Consider the following 23,506-nt stretch of genomic DNA (forward strand, 5'->3'; position numbering starts at 1 on the left):
TGGCCATTATTTATCACCGTATTTACATGTAAAAACTAGATTTTACAATTTCCTGTGTGCAACTACAGGAGTACCACTTGAGTACCATTACCTAAGTAAGACAGTTCAAGAACTCTGGGTCTAGTTAGCACTCTGTTGGAGAAGCATTTTAACACAGGAACTCCAATTAGGACAAGTCAGGAAAACAGAAACCACAGTAACTGGATTGTCAGTGATTGAGTAAGAAGTGCATGATCAAAACATCAATGTAGATGATGAAATACTGCTCAAATGTAGTGTTGTCTTCTGAGGTTATTAGGGTTTCAACCATATACTTTAATCAACTTTCAAATAGTATCATATTGGATCTTAGTGTCAGCATATCTCTAATCTCTGATCATTACCCGGCTGTCTTTAATGTAAAAATGAGTTAACCAACTAACTAGGTGAAAAACAAGATGCTCAATCAGTGAAAACCATCCAGTAAAATAAATACTTATGACAAAGATTCATCGCTGCTGCCACCTCTTTCTCACTTTCTCATTTTAGCTGGAATAAGATGAAGTGAGAAACTATCCAGAAGTCTGATCTATCAAAATGTAAGCCATTGCTTAGAGGCATGTTTTGTAGCCCAGAGTGTGAGGGGGAGGGATCATTAAACTTCTTATCAGCACTCTGCTCAAGAATCAATGATGCATGTTGATGCATTTGTGCACAGGGCATGGCCTAACGCCACAGCCATGAAGGCATCACTGAAGCTGATTTATTTATGTTCCGGAGCAACAAATTCAGGCACCCATGCAATGCCAAGTCAGAAAACTTTGCTTGAATAAAAAAAAGAAGGAATTCCACATTATGCTTATATCCCTAAGCAACACAGGTAGAGGCGTAAAGTACAACTTCTGAAAAAAAAAATGGATGTCTTGAACTCCACAAAAACATTACAAAAAAATAGTTGATCTATTTATAAAAGTATTTCAATAAAATGAAGTTACAGAAAAGCTACAGCTCTGAAAGAGATTTTTATGCACAAACTTGTGTGTGAATGGCCGTTCTGCTCGATGAAAACAAAGAGCTTAAAGCAGAAAGCATGAGGCAGGCAAGAGGAGATATGCAGTTTGCTAATGTGTTAAAGCTTTAAGATGCAATTTTGTTGGAACTATGTGTAAAACTGGCATGCCTGAGGTCCAGAGCTGCCGCCAATGGAAAGCTCTTTGAAATGAAAAACAACAACAAAGGAAGTCTTGCACTGCTGAACAGCTGGAGTCCAACAACAAGGAAGAATGCTGTAAGATTTTCCTTACAAAATTAGAGAGAGAAGGGTGTTGGTGAAGAGGAGATGACGTACCACTGCAGCTAGATTTATTTAAAACTGTATCGCACAATGAAATAATTACTGCATTTGTCATGAATTCACATTTTACTGTTAAAACCAAGATTTTTAATGCGATGTGAGTGTGTTGTGAGTTCCAGAGAAACAAATCGACTAGTTAGAAAAGACAGTCTGGCCATATAAATAGAGCTGTCGTGTTATGGCGTCAGAGGTGAAAAAAATCTTACAGTGAACTGCTGCACTCCGCATCTGCAAACCTACCAATATATCAGGTTTACTGACAGACCCGGCAGAGACAACATTAATCAGATAATCCTCCCAGGTGTCACAGAACTTTGAAAGAGCTGAGCTGACGAGCTTTAATCCAAAGTAATTTACAAAGGAGGATACAATAGTGCAGCAAATTCTATGCTAACAACAGCTGAAAGAGAAAGTGCAGTAGAGAGTTTATTGAAGCTCATGGTAGCTTGTAGGTTTTCAGATTCTCTCAGAACAACCGAAACTACGAAAGTTTTCTTGTGGAAGAATCTGTTTACATGACATTTGTGCACTTCACAAAAAAGTTTATTTTATTTTAAACTATTATTCTCACCTTCAAGTAGCCAGAAAACCACCATTGAGATTAATACTCCCTTTTACAAAATGTTTTTTGTCAGGTAGTAAGAGGTTTTAGGTCCACTTTCAGTCATAAAAACATACAACATAAGCAAGATTTAACAGAATATTAGATAGTCAGGAAATTGGTTAGACACTCAACAGAAGGTAGAGGATCAGGGAGGGAGGAAAGTAACACGCCATGTCTAATAGTCGCTCTGCAAATACCATCCCTACGATTACCAATGGTGGTGGCATCATGGTGTAGAAGGATGCTTTATGATGATGGGAAGATCAACAAAGCTAAAAAAATCATCAAACACTGAAAAGAAACCTTTAACAGGCTGCGAAAGCCTTGAGAGTAGAGTGATAGTTCACTTTTCAGTAGGACAGAGATCCCAATCTTTTTACTCCAATAAAATGCCCTAAAATCTGAGACTACAAAATGACAAGATGTGAAAAGATTTGAAGCGGTAGGAATACTTTTTCAAAGCATATAGAGACAGAAATGTATTAGAAAACAGCCGGTCCCCACAAAAATTAAAAGCTGTTATGGTTTTTAGAATCTAAATACCTGATTTATTGCAGAAGGTTCCCGGAGGACAGGGTACAGGCTCAGAGCTGCCCAGAGGACAGTAAAAGCCAACTTGACAGCGCCCCCCTGTGGATGTAGCTGGGCACAGGCAGTTGGCATTTGTGTAATTATCAAGGTCAAAGGGCTGCGAGTTCCACGCTGCGGACACACAGAACCAACCTGAGAGGAACAAAAAGCACAAAACGACACAAATCAGGCGTCATGTGACGACTTTCTCAGCGTGGGTTAAAACATGAAATCCAATGTTGCAGTAACGGAAGCAGCACAGGGCAAGGTGGGAAGGATGAGTCACTGCTGAGAAAGGAGACGACTTAATAAACCAGACAGGCGTACTTCAAGCTCCAACCTTAGAGATGTGGGTAATATATGACTGAGGATAGGGCCATTCTCCTGTGCATCTTTGTGCATGAATAAATGATACGTCGAAAATTATTCAAAAGCTTTTGTTGCAGCTGAGACGCTGCCTCTGTTGGGTTGCGGTGTTTCATGCTTCATGCGCAGCCTTTGTTGTCTTCTTCAAAGTCTTAAAGGCTGCTTCGGACAGGTTGGCCCGGCCCTGAAGCCAAAACACGCTGGCGCAGAGGACAAAGTCCTGACACTGGGAAACTAGGCTGCGTGACTGTGAGCTCGGAAGAAATGAACAAAGACACCATTACTCACCAGCCTTGCATTTTCCAGACACTTTGGTCAGCCGCTCCTTCTCACAGTAGTGTCCTGGAGGACAAGGCAGGCAGCTGTCCAGACTCTGAGTCATGGGCTCTGGGTTGTAGTATCCACGAGGACAAGGAAACTGGGTGGCATGCTTAGTTCCTTTACATTTAGCAAAAAAAATAAAAAAAATAAAACAAACATTAATTTCATTCAGATATTTACAAAGCAGCAAAGCTGAGGAGGGAGGTTTACTGAAGCAAACACCATACAGAAGTGCTAAAAATATCTCCGCCTGCTATTCTGGCCACTTCTCAAGATGTATATGACTGATAAGCCTTTTGGATGACAGTACCATCAGGACAGTAGAACCCAGGGGGACAGGGGAACTTGGAGAAGTTGTCGGTCTTTTCCGGGCAGTAATATCCTGCCGGGCAGCGCGAACACGCCGCCTGACCTGTGAGGTTGCTGTAGGTTCCAGCTGGGCAGGCCACTGGGCTGAAGCTCCCCTCAGGGCAATAATGACTTGATGGACAAAGTCCTCCTTCAGAGCCTGAAGAGGAAAATTAAATTAGACGTGATGGAAGGATGCTGAAATGATCACTGCTTCGAGCCTTTAATGTGATGAATCTGCTTAAAGTTTCAAGATTGTAATCACTTGTTCACACTCACACATTTGAGTTTCGCGTGTTTCTCCCCTAAATGATGGTCATTTAAGATATTTCTATTCTAAAGATTCATTTAATCCAAAAAGTATGATTTTAATCCGTCATGTTTCCAAGCTCAAAGGTGAGAAAGACACCTTCTTTCTTCCTCACTGATCAGACAAGGAGACATAATAAAAAAAAACTCAGATACATCAGTATTCCTACTTCCTACCTGTGCTTGCTGTGTCTCCACCTGGACAATAGGTTCCTGCCTGACACAGACCAGATGGATGAGTGAGTCCTGTGGTGCCACAGTATTGACCTGCTGGACATGGACTGCAGCCAGAGGCTTCTGTCAGATAAAGTCTGCAAGCAGAGGAAATGTCAAGACCGTCAGTGTAAACTATCTAAAGTCGGTAAAAAAAATGTATTAATTTTACTATGTAGGTCAATGAAACCTGTCAGAGTAAGTGCCAGGTGGACAGGGCAGAGGAAGACTGGTGCCCTCAGGACAATAGCTTCCCTGCGGACATGCTCCTCCGATTCCCGTGCTGAAGTTCCCATCGGGATTCTCAAAGTTCACACCTTGCAAAGACGAGCATTTCAGTGAGGTGTACTCAGTGGTTTCACTTTGTCATAACAGTGTTTGTACAGCAACAGGCCTTTTAGTTTGAGTAATAAATAATAGTGAGCATCTAGGTATGCTGTCATACTGCTGAGGCGATTCACATTTTGTAACCAAAGGTTTAATTATATTATGTTGGGATTCTAGGTGGGAAATTCACGATCAAAATCACTCTGTCCATCCAGTAGAACTGAGCTTTAGCTGTTTTGTAAAAACAGATGAGTAAACAGGGAACTAAAATTAATGCAGGCCACGCTTTCCAGATTTGTATTTATTATTTCCATTTACCATGAAATTCCACTACACAATCCCATCAGATTGTGGTTGAATATTTTTTGAGGCATGCATTGTACCTGCTATGCAGTAGTACCCAGACTGACAGAGTCCAGTAGGTTCAAACAGACCCCAGTCGTCACAAAAGAAACCTGCAGAAACCATTGAAGTTGCTGTAATGCATGAAAAGTGTTCGTAGCAAAGCCTTCATCACATCATAATATATTTCTCATTTAGTTCATTAAATACAATTAAACTGTGAATTATTGCCTTTAATTTTTATCAATTAGTTTCAATCCATCCAGTAAATAAATTACAGCTTAATAAATTAAAATCCATTTCAGCAGCAGTTCTTATGTGCAGAATACCAATGAGTGCTAAAAATGATGCCACAACACTCCCACCTGCTGGACAAACGAGGCACTGCTCTACCCGACGAAGACCAAACCGAGGGCTGTATGTGCCAGGCGGGCAAGGCAAGATGCCTTCCACCCCCCCACCAAGACAGTAGTGACCCACTGGACATGGCTGGACGCCCTCTCCAGACAGACAGTACGTCCCCGATGGACACTCATCACACATTTCTGACCCTTTAGTCAAGAAGACAAAGAGATGTACGTTTTTGTGCACATCTCTGATACCCACCCAGTAAGCTGCTTTTTCAGGAATGTGTTATACCTGTACTGTTTGAGTAAGTCCCATCAGGGCAAGGGATTGGAAAAGCTGACCCTAGGGGACAATAGTGTCCAGCTGGACAAATGTCCCCCGTTAAACCATCAGATGGCTTTGAAAACTTTGCTCCTCCTGAACAGTAATAACCTATAAATTAGATAAAGCAACATTACACCAGAAATTATAACTAAACTGATCAAAATAATTCAGCGTGGTTGATGCATCTTTCATTTTCAAAACATTGTAATTTTTTTGGGAATTGGACGCATCACTGATCGACAAAGAAACACCTGTGTCGCATAATCCTGACGGCTGACTGAGTCCAGTGTTGTTGCAGTAGACTCCGGGTGGGCAGGCCCAACAGGAGGACAGGTTCTGGCCTCCCGCTGAGATACTCCAGGTCCCTACAGGACAGGGATGCTGCTGTGGGAACTTTGTCCCCCGCAGACAGAAGTATCCTGCAGGACACACGTCACCGGTAGCAACAGCTGCCTGTAGGAATTAAATCAAATATCAGTCTACTTCTTAAATAATGTTAATTTCTCTCCTAATTTGCAGCAAAAAAGAATGGAGAGCACTAGGTGTCCTCAGGGTGTCAAACTAAACATTTTGTTTAGATAAATATTCTTGGACGTCAAAAACATGACGTTGGCTTCATCTCGAATGTTCTTTAAAGTAAGACATGTGGGCAGTCGAGGCTGGTGCCTGTCACTCATTTCCTACGCACCATCAACGGCTTTTCCAAATGAAGATCTGCAGTTATTTATTTACCAAATAGAAAGGAACAAAATATTCCTCTGGGTTTGTATTCGCGCTATTGACATGAAAATAACTGCGTAAAAGTGCGTTTAAACGTGAAAGTCGTGTGCAGCTTAATTCATTAAAAAAAAAAAAACAAAATCAGGACATTTCTCCCTCTTTAATTATCCTGTTTCTCCCTTCCTCAGGTCCCTCCCCCGCTCATACGTGGCACCATGCTGACAAATTGCCCGACTCGAGCAAAAACTGATTTATAAGCACAAACAAGCACCTGGCAGACTGCTTGTCAAACATTTTTACCCACAAGAAGGAAAGAGCAGGTACAACTCAAGACACCAAAACGTTTGAAGCATTTTCTACACAGTGTAGCATGTATTTGTAAAAAGGGAGAAAGACAATAGATGGTTTTCAAGATTTGGTTTAAATAAGTGAAGCAAGTGAATTCATGCCTTGTGATACTTTGGATTAAACCATCTGAACCACTTTTTTATGGCTTGATTTGTGTCTGCTATATTTTTTGTAAAAAACCACAAACAGTGTTTTTATGTGGTTTCACTCAACAGTCATGTTCAGAAATTATTCTTCCAGAGACACGATCTGTGCAGTTCTTCTAGAGCAAACATAGGTGCTGCTTCCTTGACCGATTCCTCCTGCCATCTTAAATAGAGAGCCATATGTGGATGTATTTGTAGTTACCCCATAACATTACAAAATTTGGAAAGAATTTAAAGAATAACTTAAAGCTTTACATACTGGTTCTTAATTTAACTCTGCTTTAAATCAAAAAAGTCTTGATGATGCTGTTTGTTCACAAATGTCCTCAGTGAAACCTCTGATGTCTTCGCAGACATGAATTTCTGTCATGAAATACTTTTCCAAGTCGACGCATACGATTCGATTTAAAAGCGCACATCCGAATTGTTTTGGATGTTTTACCAGAACCTACAGGGGAGCTTGTGGTGGCTCCAGAAGTGCAGTAGTGACCCGGGTCACAGAGACCCTGAGGTTTGGAGAGGCCGGCTCTGCTGCAGAATGAACCTGCTTCACATGGTCGACAATGCTTCACATCCTCACCACTTAGCTGGTCAGAGTAAGTGCCCTGGAAAAAATGAATTATTCACCATCATTTGCATAAACTGCATTCAGAATGTCAGCGTTATTGATATAGTTGATGAACGCAATGGTACATTTTAGATTGCCCAAAAAAACTAGTCATTTCATGAGAAAACAGCCGTGCAGAGGCAGCAAAAGTGTAGGAAGTTTGATGCTGATCAGATTTCTTAACGCTCTAAGTGAGCCGAGACTGTTTTGAGCATTAAGGGTTCTCATCTCTACTCATTCACACAGTAGCATTTGTAATTATCAGGTAAACAAGGAATTCGTAAAAAAAAAAATTATATTTTTGTAGCAACATCGAAGCAGTGAGACAGAAACGTCACAAAGAGAAAAAAACATGAAGATACTGACCGAAGGACAGGGCCGTGCAGTAGAGGACCCAGGAGGACAGTAGTGTCCTGTGGGACAGACTGGTGGCTGGGACAAGCCTGTTCGATTGCACAGCCTGCCTCCCTGACATGCCACACATGAACCTGCACCTCGACGCTGGGAAGTTTTTGTATTTTTAGGTAAAATAAGCGTCGCAACTTAAGATTGGCACCATCAGATTTAATGTATTTATTACTTCCTACCGGCTGAAAAGTGCCTATAGGACATGGCTCCGGCCTGGCTGCTCCTACCAAGGAATAAAAGCCTTCTTCTACTTCATTCTGAATTGGTGATGAAGATCCCCCAGTACAGTAGAAACCAGGAAAACAAAGTCCTGACGGTGAGGTATTGTTGGAGCCTAAACAATAAAAACTGAGATAGGGAGAGTGAGAATGTGGTTGTACATGGAAATAATGTATTTGCTCTCAAAAATGGCGATTTAGTTTGAGTTGAATTACCCAGGCGGACAGCTAACACACTCCTCAGGGCTGCTGAGGCCAGAGCTGTTGCTGAAAGTGCCAGACGGACAGGGGATGGGAGAGGTTGAAGCCAGAGGACAGTAGCCTCCAGGGGGACATAAACCTCCTGTTGGTCCATCGGCTGGAGTCTGGACATAAATAAACAGAGCACCCCATGTGAAAAGAAGCAAAAATCCACTGGCTCTGAAAGTGACTCTGGATAAAAAAAGATTTCCTAATATATGTGGAGTAAAATATTTAGGCACTGCTGCTTCTTTCACAGCAATAACAGAATCGTACTGCAGATTTAGCTCCCACTCTGCAGTAGAAACGTTCTTTGCAGCTTCCAGAAGGCTTTGTCAGTCCGACACCGCTGCAATACTGTCCACCGCCACAAGGGGCACACTGTGAGAGCTCACTGAGAGCAGAGTGCGAGCTGTAGGTTCCCTCGGGACAAGGCTTAGGAGTGGAGGTGCCGTCTGGACAGTAAGACCCCTGAAATGAGTAATGGATGAGATGACATATCATGTCGATTGCGTTTTTATGTAATCTGAGAGCAATTTAGGAATCTGCTATTTCTGTCTTTAAAGAGAAACGAGTGAATTTGTTTTAAAGGGATCCATGATTAGTTCTAACAATAGACTTTATTTGAGAAATATTTATTTTAGATGTAAAAAGAATACAATAATAATACTGTAGGCTGTTAAGTTGTTATACATTTGTTTATGGTGCAATGCATCCTCGGTAAATGACGTACACTTGGTCCGATTACGCAAGCTTCATAAATGAAACAAATGACACATATCTCTGGTCGGACTGTGTGATCTGGTAAGTAGCTTTGTGTCCGGTCCAGTAAAATCTGTTTAGGATTCAGTTTTCGGTGCGCTGTCGGGTTCCTGGTTTCACATTTAGTACCGATAAGAGCTGCAGTAAAAGCTGTTATCATTAAAATAGAGCTTCCAGTATTGCCAGTCTCTGATGTCTCTCCCAACGTCTTTCGCTCACTAGCTGGCAAGGGGGTTTAGTTGCTTTGTCGGCACGGCATTTGGTTTTAGCTTGCAAAAATAACAACCAAGTTTTGCTCGTACACATGATCAAAAGTCTTCTGGAGAGAAATATTGAGACTCAAGTGTGGGTATTTCAGAAGTTGTGTTTGGTTGTTTTCCACCATGGGGGTTTCCATGTGGGAAGCGACGCAAACTCGCCTCATTATTTTATTTTTTGAATTACAGTCAACAGCGACACAGTGTGGCATTGTCTAAATTTACACCAGTCAAAAGCAACATGATAAACAACAACTCGGGTAAAGTTAGCCTTCCTGTGTAGATTCCATTACAGAACAGGCTGAAACGCGTCATCAACCCAGCATGTATAGCGCAGGTGAAAAAATGGCAACCTCCATTGAGGAAAAACATACCAAAAGATACGAATTGTTTTGAATTATGAGTTTTGATGCGTCAGAAACAGCATTGTTTCAGTTAATTGGAAAATTACAACATATTTAGGCCAACACGTTCAACTATTGTGGATCCCTTCAGGTCCCACCTGAGGGCAGAGTAAAGGCAGATCCATTCCCAGTTGGCTGCAGAAATGCCTGGATGGACATGAAATGCAGACTTCTCCAGTGTGACCATGCGTGTTGTTCCTGAACTTGCCAACCTGACAGGGGTACGTGTAGGGGTGGCCGGTCCCTGGGGGGCAATAGTGCCCATCAGGACATGGCTCTGTCTTTAGTATGAGAATACACACAAAACATTCACAGTGAAATACAAATAAAGATTTGAAAAACCTTATACATGCACAAGTCACTATAAACCTTAACTGATTTACTGGCATTGCTGGTAAAAAAAAAAAATGTACAAAAAACCTTAAAGATGCACTACTAGGGAATTGTGAGTAAACCTTGAAAATTCGATTCTCCCACAGTGGAACCTGTGGTGTATGCGCAGGCTAGAAAAATGGCTGGAAAAAATGTTTTCCTGTAAAGTAAGCTTGTTTCTCCACCATTAAAACATGGAGAATGAACTATGGGGCAGCGCATGCAAGAGCGTGAGTGCTAAGTCCCTCCTCCTGGCTTTGATTGGTTGTTTCTGATGAAGAGCAGGGCATTTCTGCAGATAGCAGTGGGACCACTGGAGGGAGCCAGAGAAGCCTGATCTTTTTCACATCTATCTAATATTCTACTGTCCTGAGTCAGGACATACTAATAGTTGTAACAAATATGTTAAAAAAAAATTAAAAAAGAAATAAACAAACACATATTTGTATAAAGGTTACCTATTGCAACTTTAAGCAAAAAAAAAATACATATTTTGTCATAGTGGTATAACTCCACACTGAAAAAAATTCCCAACCAAACTTAATTTATGTGCACTTGCTGATTAAAATTAGGGTGTCTTTCACTATTCCTCTATGCTCAGTCTCCATAAATCATGGGTTTAGAAAAGGGTGGACACTGTTTGCAGCCACTAGAAGGATTCTGTCTGGCCCACTACCACAATTCTGGAAAGATGCAAACTACAAAATTTCAGAGCTTTTTTTGTGAGGCAAATGACCTACAGATCCCCTATCAGACAACTTTGTTTCATTAAAATATTGTACTTTTAGATCAAGATAAAAAGAAGTCACAAAAATGGACTTTCTCCGTAAATGTTTTTTCCCAGTGTGGCGAAAAGTTTGAGCATCACAGCTCTAAACTGTCTAGAGTACTGGATCCTCTCTAGATCTTTCTTCTCTTCTGCTCACCCTACACATCTTTTTACATAACTCTACAGCCTTGGAAATGGCAGAATCAGTGACCCAAGGACTCCTCTTTTTGCTGTACTTTTCCAGCAGATAAGAAGTTTTTCTTTATGTCTCTTACCATCCTCTACACAAAACACCTGTTTTCTTGTTTTACTCCATCTGTTAAGGGAAATGGGCCACTGTGTCACTTTTATATATCAGTGAATACTAATTAGAGGAGTGTAGAAGCTTATGTTTTACTTGAAAGGGATTGTTTGGTTTACCAGCAGATGTACCATTGGTGACTGTTAATATTTTTTTCTTCACTTTTAATTCTTCCCACCCAGTCTTGGAATAAATTTTTTAATGGATTTTTCAATTCTGCATGAGATCATGTAATCAAATATATATATATTTTTGTTTCACACGCCTTTGCCAGTAAAGCCAACAAATTTGCCCTCGTCCGTGTGGTAGCTTGTAAAGTGAATAAGGCGTTTCATCTTAAATTCAGTTCTTTTCTTACAGGCCTGGTGATAGGCTGCTCCTGAGGCTGCTGGGTGTAACAATACTTCCCCTCGGGACACTGGACACACTGAGACACGTCACGCAGACCAGGAGACGAACTGTATGTCCCGTTGGGGCATGGAATGGGGTTTGGGTCCTGTGTGTTTAAATTTGCAGGCAGATTAATTCAAGATGCGGTGTGCTTTTATTTATATTCGCTACAGTCATCCGCTTCCCTACTCCAGGACTCACAATGCCTCCTCCGGGACAGTAAAAACCTCGAGGGCACAGTGTGGCTGATCTCTGTGGGTCTCTGGCCAAACCCTGAGAGCAGAGGAAACCAGGTGGGCACACCATGACACTCAGCATGGCCTCCTCGCTGGTGGTCTCGTTACTGCAGTAATGCCCCTGTAGGCACGGAGAGCACTCCACATAGCCCTCATCCTACACACAAGAGAATGAGAAGAAACATTCAGGGAGTTGAAGTTAAAGATATCAACCGGTATGGAGGTGGGAGACGGCGAAACGCACACTGGCAACTTGCGAAAAAGAAATATTTGACTCTGAAAAATGCTGGAACGTTAAGAAGGCCTCAAATTGGGAGGAAACAAAAGAAAAAAGACGATGTATCAAAAGCACTATACTACACCTCCTGCTGGCATTTACAGATGTACACAGTAGGTGAGTAATATAAGGCGAATGCATGTGGGTGGTAAATGTAATCTAAAAATAGGACAATCAAAACCGTTTCCAGAGTGATGGGACTACACCAGCGCTGGTTTCCACTGGTGCCGTCAGTTGCCCAGTCACACTGGCTTGTGTTTAATGGGGTCTTACAGAGTAGCTGCCAGCTCCGCAGACTCTCGGGTTGATAGTGGCCGAGTAGGGACAAAAATAGCCAGCAGGGCAAGGGGAGCAGTCCTCCAGCCTTCGACCTCCTTTCAGGCGGCGAAATGAGGAGCTGAGAGTGACAGAGCAGACACAGTTACTGAATCACAGTTTTTGCACCTGCTTTATTCTCTTATCAAAAAAGCACACATCTTATTTCAGAGGTTCTGTTTACGCACGGAGGGCAAGGTGAGGGTTTGGAGGTGCCCAGCTGACAGAATGACCCTTCGGGACAAATCAAGCAGTCCTCCCTGTATCTGTTGCCCATTTGGATGCTGTAGGTGCCTGCAAGGCAAGGGTGCTGGGTGCCATATGCCGTCCCTGAGAAAGCAACATCCCCATAATTACATCCGAATGAGTGACTCATGACTACAGCACGAGTGAAACGTTTGCAGTGTGTTGTAAAGATATTTAAACGACAATTTGCAAGTTTGTCATTTGCATACAATCTTAAAAACTTTCAGAGTCAGACAGAAATAAAAAAAAAAAATTAAATACTTTTCTTCCCGTGCCTTCAACTTGTACATCTTTACCTTCAGGACAGTAGTGTCCAGAGTTGCATCGGCCTGATGGCGCTGCAGACCCAGCCAGGCAGTACCAACCTCGAGGGCACGGCTGGCACTCTGCTTCAGCCTCCAGTCCGCTTTGACTGCTCCATGTCCCCACTGGACACTTGTACTGCGTCGGAAACATCGTTCCAGGGGGACAATAATGTCCAGCGAAACAAAGAAGTGGCGGCCTTTGAATACCACCTGTTCCTGAAACAGCAGAAGTGAAAAAATAAGAGTCACCAATACAATAAGAAAAATTTGATGTTATGCAGAAAAGATAAATAATCCATTCTTAAATCTTCAAGTATTGCTGTTGATGCGTTTGCAGTGCCTCAAACCCTCTCAAACTTTCTCAGATTTTGTAACATTACAACTACGAAATTCTATATAATTTATTGAATTTCAATGTTATATTTTTAAACACAAAATAATGTACATCTGTGAAGAAGGATGCAATATCTAGTTTTTAAAATGTTTCAGAAAAATCCTGCAAACAAAACTGAAAGTCTTTTTGCAAATTTCTGCCAACTTTTCAAAATTAGACTCAAAATTGTTTGCCCATTTACTGATAGGCTTATGGTCAATTCAAACAGATCTTACCAAAGATTTCCATTTGGATTGTTCTCCATAATATTAGTTATTTTCTAATGTTCTCTGACAAACATCTGAGTTTTTTGTTAAACAACTCAATTTATGCTGAAATCAAATTACCTACAGGTGGTACAGGTTTTTTTCTTATTTTCGTAATTAGTTAACTTCTGAAATTGGCCTTGATAGATTTTATTTAGGAGTAACCAGAATTAAAGTGGCTGTACTCTTTAATGAATGCCACGACTTTTATGGGTAAAATGTTTACATCCTGTGTCTTACGCTTTACAATAATTAAACTTGTGTATCAAATCAAAAGAAAATATATTGACATTTGTAACAAAAGTGGAACATTTCAAGCGACATGAATACTTTGTAACACACTGTAAATTAGAATGAGATGTCACCAATCTATGTAAGGCATAAAAACAGATCTTGTTTTTCCTTATGCAAATCCTTTTAAAGAAGATGCTGAACATGAAAAAGTAACCTCTCAGACAGGCGTATTGTGCTGGGCACAGCTGACACTGTGAGCGGTCAGTAAGGTTGATGCGATTGCTAAACGCTCCCGGAGGGCAGGCGTTGGCTGGTGCGTTGGGTTTTGATGAGCCAGGAGGACACACGAACCTATGCAGACAAATCCCTTAGAACTGCTCTCTCATCATACTTAAAGTAACAAAACCAGAAGTATACGGAAGCATTCTTGATGAAATATTTTCGTGTTTCTGAACAGGTTGCTTACCCAGGCATGCAGTCTACATCTGGAGCCTTTAGCGCTATCTGTGTGCAGGCCTTCCCCGGGTAGCATTCTCTGCAATCAGCCACCTCATCCTGCCCCTCTAAGGGGTTGAAGGACCCTGCTGGACAGGGCATCGGGTCGCTGGTCCCCTTTGGACAGTAGAAACCAGGTGGACATTTAAGACAATCCTTCACACCTGGAAGGAAAAGTTAGAATACTGAAGTCAATCTAGGTCTGTTACATAAACCTCCTTTGTTATGATAAGTTGTGAGTTTTTTCTCATTAGCTTTTTTCTTCTTAATCAGTTTGTTACTTTTTGCCCTCTTTGGCATCTGTCCATTGCGGTTTTCCATCTAGATATTGTGGTTTCTCAGGGGAACCTTTAGCAACTGAGTAATTTATGCAATCGGTGAGCCTTTCACCTCATGAAAAGATTGGACTAGCATAAAAATATTGAATTATTGTTTGCAAAACTGTAGAAAATGAAATCAAAGATGGAATTAAATTAAATGTAAGCAAAATATAGACATCTAAAAACCAAACAACAGTGGAAGACGTTTTTCATTTGCAGTAAAAGGTTTGCCAACATGTGATTTGTTTATGTAATTTCCAACAAAAATGAGTATATGTATATATAAACAATTCTGGTTGGTGTTTACATATCCCAATGTACTTGGATACCTCATTAATTATGAGTTTTTAATTATTTTATGTGAACTGTTTTTATTCTAGGGGAAAATGTTCTATTGTTGTTCAGAACAATTATTAACAAATCTTTTCATACACCCCCACAGGATGTACCATTACCACAGCTGTTGTCCAACTATCATAAAATCTCCATCAATTTGGTTAAATATTGTAGTTAGTCTCATTTTAAAATGGTCCACAGACTGTCAACAATATTGAGGTCAGAGTCTGAAAGAGTTGAAACAAATGATATTTTGATCCAAAACACTTATTAAGATTGGTTTTGGAACAAACCAGCTGTCCCAAACCAACCCGAATGACCTTTCAGCAGGTCTTCCAGGTCTGCTGAAAGACCCTGACCTCAGCTCTTAATTGTTAACCATCCCTGAAATGAAAGGTTTTAACATAAAAAACTCCCTAATAATAGTGGTTAAATATCAAACCAGAATAATGCCACAATCTTATTGATAGCTTCAAAGAGCATACTACCGTATTTTCCGCACTATAAGGCGCACCTAAAAACCTTCAATTTCCTCAAAAGCCGACAGTGCGCCTTATAATCCGGTGCGCCTTATATATGGACCAATATTGAGCCACAACAGGTCTAGCAACTACGGTAAGCAGCCACCGACTTCATTTTCCCCTGTAGAAGAAGAAGTGTGCGGTGCATGCTGGGATAGTTGTCAGAACGCTGGTTTGTTAATAAAGTTTGATAATACATTTAAAGCCAGGGGGCAGAGGGGCGGGGAAGAGAGACAGAGACTGCGGCGGCAGCGTGTCGGTTGGTCTGTGTTACCCAGAAAGCAGTTGGGCACAATATCGCAACACCAACATCGTGAGTGAAACAATGACTGGGGCAGACTACTATATAAAGTACTCTGTGACCACTTCTTTACAAATGTGGATGTGTAATAATAGAGTACGGAACAAACTGGCAACCCAAACTGAAGCGTCTGTGCGGTGCGCCTTATAATGAAGAAAGTTTTAAAATAGGCCATTTATTTAAGGTGCGCCTTATAATCCGGTGCGCCATATAGTGCGGAAAATACGGTACTCAATTAAATGAGATCTATATGAAAAATATTTGAGCCTGTGTGCATAACTTCAACACTGTGAAGAACCACAGTTTAAATAAAGTCCAAAATCAACATGACATGCTTATGGCATCTGCACTTCTGTCTGAAACTGCCCATGTAGAAAACTCACTTATAGCTCCTTGGTGAGGGGTGAAGGTGCCTGATGGACAAGTCACTTCCTCCACTGTGCCAGCTGGACAGAACCTTCCTCTAGCACAAGGCAAACCTGGACCTGAAGACCCTGTTTAAGGTCAAACACGAAGCATGAAACGTTTGGAAAAATCTCACTGAACTTTGAGGAAGTCTTTCATAAGTACAGGGCATTTTACAAAATGAACTCTGTTCACAATGTCTGTTGGTGATACGTTTAACTACCTGTGTGTGCGTGTGTGCATGCATGTGTGTGTGTGTGCTTTTCTTTCTTCAAGTGAGAAACATTTACTTTCTGGGACATGTTTTATTTGTATTTCAGTATCTGTTGCTCCAGTGAAGTGAGTTTTATCAGAACAAAGACTAACCTGCGGGACAGAAGCGTCCCTCTTTGCATCTTTTACAGGCTGCCCTACTTGTCTGACCCAGTTGTTCCCCTGATGTACCAGCAGGACAAGGTGACCCATGAGGGGTGGCGGTGCCCTCTTCACAGTAATAGCCCTGTGGGCACATGAACTGGGAGGTGGGTCTCTGTGAGCTCCCTTCCAGACAGTAAAACCCTTGAGAAAAGTATTTATAGATTAGAAGAACATTTTGTAAAGGACACAGCCTGTATGGTAAGATGATACTTATAAAGATGGAAAACACTTAGTTCCTTCGGCTTGAGGAACTGCAATTAGAAAGCCCACAGATTCTGTGCAAATCTTTGGACTTGAAAACATTTAGAGAGCTTGATGTACCGGCAGGGCAGATTGCACAGTCTTTCAGTCTCTGCAGACCTTCTTTAGGACCATAACTCCCTGCAGGACAGGGTAAAGCCACACCTCCCACACAATAATGACCTAACAACGAGATAAACGACTCATATTTGGTTTCTTTCTGGGAGCAAAAAAAAAAAAACCCTACTAAAATATTAAAGCAATATTTAACACTAACCCTTTGGACAGGCAATACAATCTCCATCTTCCTTTACAGGTTTGTAGGTTCCCGGTCTACAGGTGTTGGCTTGGCCAGATCTGTGCACAGACTGGCTCCAGCGGGGAGCCACAGCGCCCCCACACAGCAAGGATGTATCATTACACCTACGGCAGGAAGTCTGTCCAGGTGTGGAGGTCCAACCAGCAGGACAGGGGAGCGGCTGCGACATCCCACTGTCTGGACAGTAATTTCCTACAGCAGCCATAAGGCACAATCTTTGGTATTCTGGCACACATTTATGACATTCAACTATCAAATAGAACAGACGCAACAGCTGAAGAGAAGTAATATTTTCTGGAAGCACTACCTGCGGGACACTGTAGACACAGAGCCGTACAAACAGTGGAGTAAAAACCCGGGAAACAGTCAATACATTCAGTGTGATCCACGTCGGGCTCCTTTCCAGGTGCACACTGTGAGCACATAAAAACCGTAAAAAAAAAAAATACAAGTAAATTTTCTTTTTGTGCAGCAAGCTGTAAAAGCGTTTTCAATTCTTTTCATGTCTTTAATAGTTGATGGTGACCTTATAAGGAAGCCCAAACTTGCAAACAGAATCAAAAGGGCAGGTCAGACACTGTAGGACCCCTTCGGGTGAATGTAGTCCTGCTGGGCATAAATAAAGTGTTCCATTGGTGACGTCACATGAAAAGCCTGCAGGACACAGCCGGCAATCCACTCTGTCCTCTGAACTGATCAGGCCTGGAATACAAGGCTGCAACACACAGCAAACAGCAGTGAGCTCACATAAAGGCACTTAATAGGCCTATATACAAATATGACTTTAGGCGATACGTATTTAAATAAATATAGAAAGATTTGTATTTATATTCAGCTTTCTGAGTTCAAGCTTGGCATAACCGCCTTTTGCTGCCATTACAGGAGCTAGTTATTTGTGATTGTAAAGTAACAAAAATTTGGGAAGTTGAAGGAGCATCCGAATATTTGAAAGCACTGCAAGCTGTAACTACAACATTTCGGTGTCAAAATGCTTGGAAAACGTTTCTCCTTGATTATTTTTAATTCAGTGTTATAACAAGTAAAATAGTTGTGAAAGGGCAATTTGAATGTAAATCATACATTTGGGCCTAATCAATCAGAGGCTTGTAAAAGAGTGTTTTACCTTGCAGTCATCGATGCTGATTTTTCCTGTGTAGAGGTTGAATGTTCCTGCTGGACATCGATTAGGTGCAGATACATTTCCAGGGCAGCTATAGAGCAGAAATGAAGTAGGCGAAACATCATCAATTATTAATTTCTTCTATCCCACGTAAAAATAAATAAATAAAACACAGTCCTATAGTTTCAAATATGCCTGACGACTTACAAGTGACCAGAAGGACAATCCAAACAAAGCTGCTGGTTGAAGTACTTTCCTTCTGGACACACACCAACATACACTTCCTCACTGAGAATAAGCTCTGCACTCCCCTCTGGAACTTCTCACACCAAAATAGGGAGAATGTAGAAATTGGTCATTATGTTGATAAATGTACTTTAGGAAATAATAAAAGCATTAAGATTGTTTTTCTTACCTGAAGCAGCTCCAGGTTGCATGAGCAGCAGAAAACCCCCAGGAGCTAAAACACACAGCAAATACATAGCCCTCGCCAAACACATCATATCTGGATGTCTAATCCTGTGTACAAGAGCATATTACAGGTTTTCTCCATCTCCAGAGCACAGCATTTTTGGTCTAATCCTACACGGATAAATGTTTAGAGCCAAGACAAAAAAAAGTGAGAGGCCTGTTTGCCTGAAAGTGAAATGAGCACGAAATTTGATTCCCAGGTGGTGACTCAAGCTGACAGTGATGTGCAATTAGGTTCTGTAACTGTATCTGTGACTTTCATTATGCATGAGCAAGTGCAAACACTAGCCTAGTTGTTTCTGTTATCGTGGATCACAGCAAATTATTTATGTTACGCATGAGCTGTCATTCACTGTAAGCAGGGAGATTTAAGACAGAATATGTCAAAGTCATTTATTTGCATGGAATAAATGGATGCAAACAAGGTACACTTTTGTTTTCCCAGGAAAATAATTGAAAAATCCATAATTCAAATATAGAGAAGCATTAAAAGTTGACTACAGCAGACAGAAAGCTACAAAAGCAAACGACACCCTCAGCCTTCCTGCATTAGCATGTGCTGTGTGGCCTTTAGAAAGCTCGGTGTCAACTGCATGAACATAGTATTACTCCACGAATGAAAAACTTTATCTTCAGTAAAAAAAAAAAAAGAAAAAAAACATTTTAAAAAAAATCAGTACTGTATAATTGTGTTCCATGATGCGTTTACCCTATTTGTTTCTTAACAGCACTTTTCTGACAGGAAGCCAGATGCGATGTATGGAAAGTTGTGCATTATTTTTGCACACCCCTGAATCCTTTTGAACACCACTTCCTGTACCCGAACTCAAGAGGAGAAACATATATGTGGGTATGTGCAGGTGCAACCAACAGCAGGCTGCAAGAACACAGGGTACTTTATGTTTGAATATAAGGAACAAAGAAATAAGAAACAAGGAGCTGCAATGCAGGTCTTACTCTACTTGATTATACTCTTCCTTTCGGTTCTAAAAGGTAAAACAATTATTCCTAATGTTTCATCTTTGTGCTAACATAACTTCTCTTTCTCCAATGTAACTAAATTATCCTCTCGTTGCAGGAAGTGTGATTTCTGAAATTGCAAAGGCACCCACCGATTACAAGATGGTAAGACAGGGGCAAAGTCTCATGCTGAGCTGCACCTATAACTGCTCATCTGAATTCGTCCGTGGCTCCTGGAGGACAGAGTCTGATATCGCTCCTTGTAACACAACTAAAAGTAATGGCATCTTTTGCACCGTGTCCATCTGCCTGTCAAACATTTCTACTCAAGATACAGAGAAGAACTACTGTTGCTACACAGAAGACACAGACGACCCTAAGCTCACAAAAACAACAGTTCACACTGTTTTCCTTCGACTTCAAGGTATGCAACACTCTATATAAATATATAAGACAAGTTGTGTAACAAAGCAAGCACTGAATCACCCTTTCTCTCGAATTTGTAGCTCAAGACACTGTCCCAAACTGGACAAGTAGCCCAAACATTCTTCTTGAAAATGGTGAGAAGCCTTTCTAATGTCTGATACAAAATATTCAAACAATTATTTGAACAGTTTTTGATTCATCTTTATGTATTAACACAATGATCTTAATTATCTTAGCATCGCTTCCTACTGAATTGGGGACTTCAAACAGAGGTGAGGCAGTATGGAAAACAAAAACATTCTAAATGATATTTAAAAAAAAAGTTTTTATGTTTAATAAATTTTAATACATCTGTTTTTATGACAACAGGACAGTTTAATGTAATGAAGGTTTTGGCAGCGGTAACCGTCACAGTGGCCATGGTTCTTGCAGCTTTGGCCGTCTTCTTGTGCGTGTATCGCAACAAGCCGATCTGGAAGGGTAGAGGTGATTACAATGTAGTATTCTATTGCAAAAAATAAGTGTAAATCCGAGATGAATAGCAAGAAAAATGCACAGATTTGAATGTAGTCTGACAGCAATGCCTCTCATTCCAGGGCAGCCGGTTGTGTCCAAATCAAGGTGAGCCGTCTAAGCTCATATTTGTTCACAATTAACGGTGAAATCTGTGATTTAAATTTTACAAATCAGCATTATTTTTAATTTTTCCAGCTCATCTCAGTCCCCAAATGCTGTCCTCCTACCGGTAAAAGGTAAAACACCAAAAAATATCAGATAAATAAAGAGCATACAGAAAGAGCTCTTCAGCTAACGCTTGCCATCTTCTCCATCCAGGAACGCTATCGACACAAAGTGAGAAAATAACCTTACGAATTCCGCCGCCCGGTAAGACAAACACGCAGAACCACCTGAATTGTAGTCTGTATGTTGGCTGATATTTACAAGTAAAATCCGTTGTTCTGTTTGACCCAGATAATGAGGGGGACACAGAGGTTCCATATGCGGACATAATGATCACCGTCCGAGGGGTCAGTACACCCGAGCTCACTAAAGTTGGCTACTTAGGAACAGGAGAGGTGAGAGACAAAGCAAGACAAGCCCAAACCTACCAATTCACCTGTCATTCCATCTCCGTCTTTATTGCACAGGAGGGTTTACCAAAAAACCTGTAGTGTTTTTTTTGTTGCTTTTTTATTTCTTTTTTAAATATAATCTCTATATGATAATTAGGCTTTTGCAAAAACATGCTTACTTCCTGCTATCTAGTGCTGAAGTGCTGTTATATTAGCTGTTTTATTGCGACTTTAGATGTGTCATTAGCTACAAGAATCATAAGAGAATTTGACAGATATTCATGCTTTTTTTATCTACCTTACCGCATGCAAGACATTTCAGAAGGAATGTTTTAGTTTGTGTCTTAGTTTGTTTTTTTCCAAATATTTATGCATTTTAGAATTGTGCATTTTTAGTTGGCAGTACAAATTGCTCAGAAATTTACATCAGTTGTTAAGCTACATTAATCCAAGCATGGATGGAAATCAGCAAGACCTTTTTGACAATATGACAAGTGATAAGAAAAAGGTTTGCCTAGCCAAACCTAGAGCAATTTGGGTTCACCCGAAGAGGCCTGTGGACTTTCAGTTTGACTTAGAGTGGGTATCTTAAAGTCAATATGCGGTAAGCTTATCGACTTCCAACAAAAAACAACTGAATCTTCTAACAAAGTATCAACTGAACGATATGATTTCAAGTTATTGCAGTTTTTTTATTTCACATATTTTTCACCTCATGTAGAGTATTTGTCTGTTTTTCAATTGTTTTTTCACGGTTAATTTCTTTTTTTTTTTTCATTGTAAAACAGAGGTCTGTAATCTTTTCAGTCAATGAAACTTGTAGATTGTCTTTATTAAGCGGTTGTGATTTTTAAATATATCGTTTAATTTAGTGTGTATTTGCGGGATTTTTAGTAGAGATTCAGTACTTAATTGTGAAACAAAGGTTTTTGTTTTTTTTCTTTTTCCGGTTCATCTGCAGTGGCGGGGAGATGAACCAAGATGCCACCTGCAGGCCTCGCGTTCAGCTGACAGACTGCACGTTCCCCAGCCCAGAGAGGTCAGCCGCAAGATGAGCACCAACTCTGAGTATGCGGTTATCACATACGCCTGACCACAAGCACTTCAGCCTGTCTTTCACTGGACCGTGTGGTCCAGGAAGCATCCACCGTACACCTCGGTAAAATGTTCCAATCACATTTCAGAAACTTACATTTAAACTTTGTAAACCGTTATGTAAATACTCCTGTTAATGCTTTTTTTCAAGGTCTGTTCCATTAAGTGCTTCTTAAAATGGAAAGGTGCTAAAATGCAAATAGAGAGAAATCATGGACAACAAAGCACAGGTGCTTTCTTGATTTGCTGGTCCTTTTCACTCTGACAACAGCAGGCCTGCATATGGACAACATGCATTAAGTGTATAGTTGATACAGTTAAGTTTTAATGCATTCTTTTTATCTTCAAATGGATCATTTTAAAGGGACAAATCATTTGACTTGAGAAAAATTGTTTCAATTAAAAGATAATCCGTGAACAAATTGTTGATAGACCAAATCCCTTTTTTGCTGATTTGGAGCTTTAAAATGTTACATAAAAAATAATCTTGCATTAAGCCCCTAAAATACTCACAACATAATAAATATGTTTGTGCCAATCCACATGAATTCTGAAGTTGTCTTTTCTTGGGATTTTGTAGAAGCAGCATTTTGTTCACATAACCTCTATGCCAGGGATGCATTAGCCTACACACAGCTATTTCAGCACCCAGTAGAGGCTTATTGTGCAGGTTTACTGTAAAGGGAGGATGGAGAATGCATCTTCTCTGGTTAAGATGTTGTAAATGTTCTTGTTAGCCTTGTGCAAAAAAACAAAACAGAGAAACCTATTTATAGAGCTTAAAATAAAACTACTTGAATAAAGAAATTGAGCAAATAATTTTAAAAAATCAGGATTGTAAAAATAATCAAGGTTTCTTTAAACAAAATTGTGCTGATCTGGTAACTGAATAACTGCAAGAAAAACTAACTGACTGTAAATAGAATATAGATATAAATACATTAAATGTTCCAGCAGATGAAATCCACATGTATAGCACATCGTTAATGCAGTGTTTTATGCGTAGTAAAAGTTCACAATATTTATGATAAGATGTATTTACTTTTTCAAACTTGAAAGCCTCTAATTAAGCAAACTGTGATTAAAAAAAAATGTTAATCAAAATGAAGTACATGATGATTTTGTAGAAGAAAACTTGAAAACATTCAGAAAGCAACTTGTTTTTGCCTAGATGTGATCCTCCCTTATGAGCAGCTTAGTTATGTTTTGATGTTCTTTGAATAAATCCAGGATTACTGTAGTAACCTATTGTTTAAAATTTTACATTACTAATTTTCTCTTTTTCAGTAAAAAAAAAGAAAATGGGGATAATCAATAATCAATTTTTCATAAAAAGCTATGTTATGTTCATCTTATACAACTGTGAAAGTAATTTTTTGTAATATACGCTTTAGTATTATTTGATTTT

The 23,506-nt window shown here is 40.3% G+C and overlaps 2 protein-coding genes across 7 annotated transcripts in view; one reads left to right on the forward strand and one right to left on the reverse strand.

Annotated features, from left to right (window-relative positions):
• The window catches only part of LOC103474721 (uncharacterized), a 69,978-nt gene extending 50,936 nt beyond the window's left edge, over nt 1–19,042 (reverse strand). The window contains exons 1-31 of one of the 4 annotated variants that reach the window (XM_081615046.1): nt 18,489–19,042; nt 18,281–18,392; nt 18,077–18,164; nt 17,480–17,668; nt 17,261–17,366; nt 16,912–17,145; nt 16,716–16,817; nt 16,344–16,535; nt 15,956–16,066; nt 14,066–14,258; nt 13,814–13,950; nt 12,718–12,942; nt 12,364–12,505; nt 12,134–12,257; nt 11,549–11,740; nt 11,316–11,453; nt 9,614–9,796; nt 8,369–8,563; nt 8,069–8,217; nt 7,814–7,982; nt 7,593–7,727; nt 7,072–7,224; nt 5,657–5,858; nt 5,373–5,513; nt 5,099–5,284; nt 4,775–4,846; nt 4,255–4,381; nt 4,029–4,162; nt 3,505–3,702; nt 3,162–3,311; nt 2,481–2,660 (exon numbers count right to left, since the gene is read on the reverse strand). In XM_081615046.1, coding sequence (XP_081471172.1) covers nt 2,481–2,660; nt 3,162–3,311; nt 3,505–3,702; nt 4,029–4,162; nt 4,255–4,381; nt 4,775–4,846; nt 5,099–5,284; nt 5,373–5,513; nt 5,657–5,858; nt 7,072–7,224; nt 7,593–7,727; nt 7,814–7,982; nt 8,069–8,217; nt 8,369–8,563; nt 9,614–9,796; nt 11,316–11,453; nt 11,549–11,740; nt 12,134–12,257; nt 12,364–12,505; nt 12,718–12,942; nt 13,814–13,950; nt 14,066–14,258; nt 15,956–16,066; nt 16,344–16,535; nt 16,716–16,817; nt 16,912–17,145; nt 17,261–17,366; nt 17,480–17,668; nt 18,077–18,164; nt 18,281–18,392; nt 18,489–18,576 — 4,747 coding nt within the window. In that variant the 5' untranslated portion in view covers nt 18,577–19,042. The remainder of the gene's footprint in view (nt 1–2,480; nt 2,661–3,161; nt 3,312–3,504; nt 3,703–4,028; nt 4,163–4,254; nt 4,382–4,774; nt 4,847–5,098; nt 5,285–5,372; nt 5,514–5,656; nt 5,859–7,071; nt 7,225–7,592; nt 7,728–7,813; nt 7,983–8,068; nt 8,218–8,368; nt 8,564–9,613; nt 9,797–11,315; nt 11,454–11,548; nt 11,741–12,133; nt 12,258–12,363; nt 12,506–12,717; nt 12,943–13,813; nt 13,951–14,065; nt 14,259–15,955; nt 16,067–16,343; nt 16,536–16,715; nt 16,818–16,911; nt 17,146–17,260; nt 17,367–17,479; nt 17,669–18,076; nt 18,165–18,280; nt 18,393–18,488) is intronic. The other 3 variants (XM_081615045.1, XM_008425876.3, XM_081615044.1) reach the window with 3 other exon arrangements.
• Nucleotides 19,043–19,099: 57 nt separating this feature from the next.
• LOC145554728 (uncharacterized) lies at nt 19,100–22,855 on the forward strand. 3 transcript variants are annotated; one of them, XR_014090714.1, is made up of 10 exons: nt 19,100–19,537; nt 19,623–19,928; nt 20,011–20,064; nt 20,167–20,202; nt 20,300–20,416; nt 20,527–20,551; nt 20,642–20,682; nt 20,765–20,815; nt 20,903–21,607; nt 21,965–22,053. XR_014090714.1 is itself a non-coding variant. In XM_081615049.1 (10 exons), exons 1-10 carry the CDS (start codon nt 19,444–19,446, stop codon nt 22,094–22,096), a joined length of 960 nt encoding a protein of 319 aa, XP_081471175.1. In that variant the 5' UTR covers nt 19,100–19,443; the 3' UTR covers nt 22,097–22,855. The 3 variants fall into 3 exon arrangements, 2 of the variants coding, with proteins under 2 accessions (XP_081471175.1, XP_081471176.1); XM_081615049.1 differs by having other exon boundaries at nt 20,903–21,006; nt 21,965–22,855; XM_081615050.1 differs by having other exon boundaries at nt 20,903–20,958; nt 21,965–22,855.
• Nucleotides 22,856–23,506: the final 651 nt, after the last annotated feature.

The sequence above is a fragment of the Poecilia reticulata genome, chromosome 13 (genome assembly GCF_904066995.2).
Source record: "Poecilia reticulata chromosome 13, P_reticulata-male-v2, whole genome shotgun sequence".
NCBI lineage: Eukaryota > Metazoa > Chordata > Actinopteri > Cyprinodontiformes > Poeciliidae > Poecilia > Poecilia reticulata.

Coding starts and splice junctions, on each gene's coding strand:
- LOC145554728 (XM_081615049.1), top strand. CDS start 19,444: ATGTTTGAATATAAGGAACAAAGAAATAAGAAACAAGGAGCTGCAATG. Junction 20,552..20,641: donor CCGGTTGTGTCCAAATCAAG/GTGAGCCGTCTA, acceptor TAATTTTTCCAG/CTCATCTCAGTCCCCAAATG. Junction 20,683..20,764: donor TGTCCTCCTACCGGTAAAAG/GTAAAACACCAA, acceptor TTCTCCATCCAG/GAACGCTATCGACACAAAGT.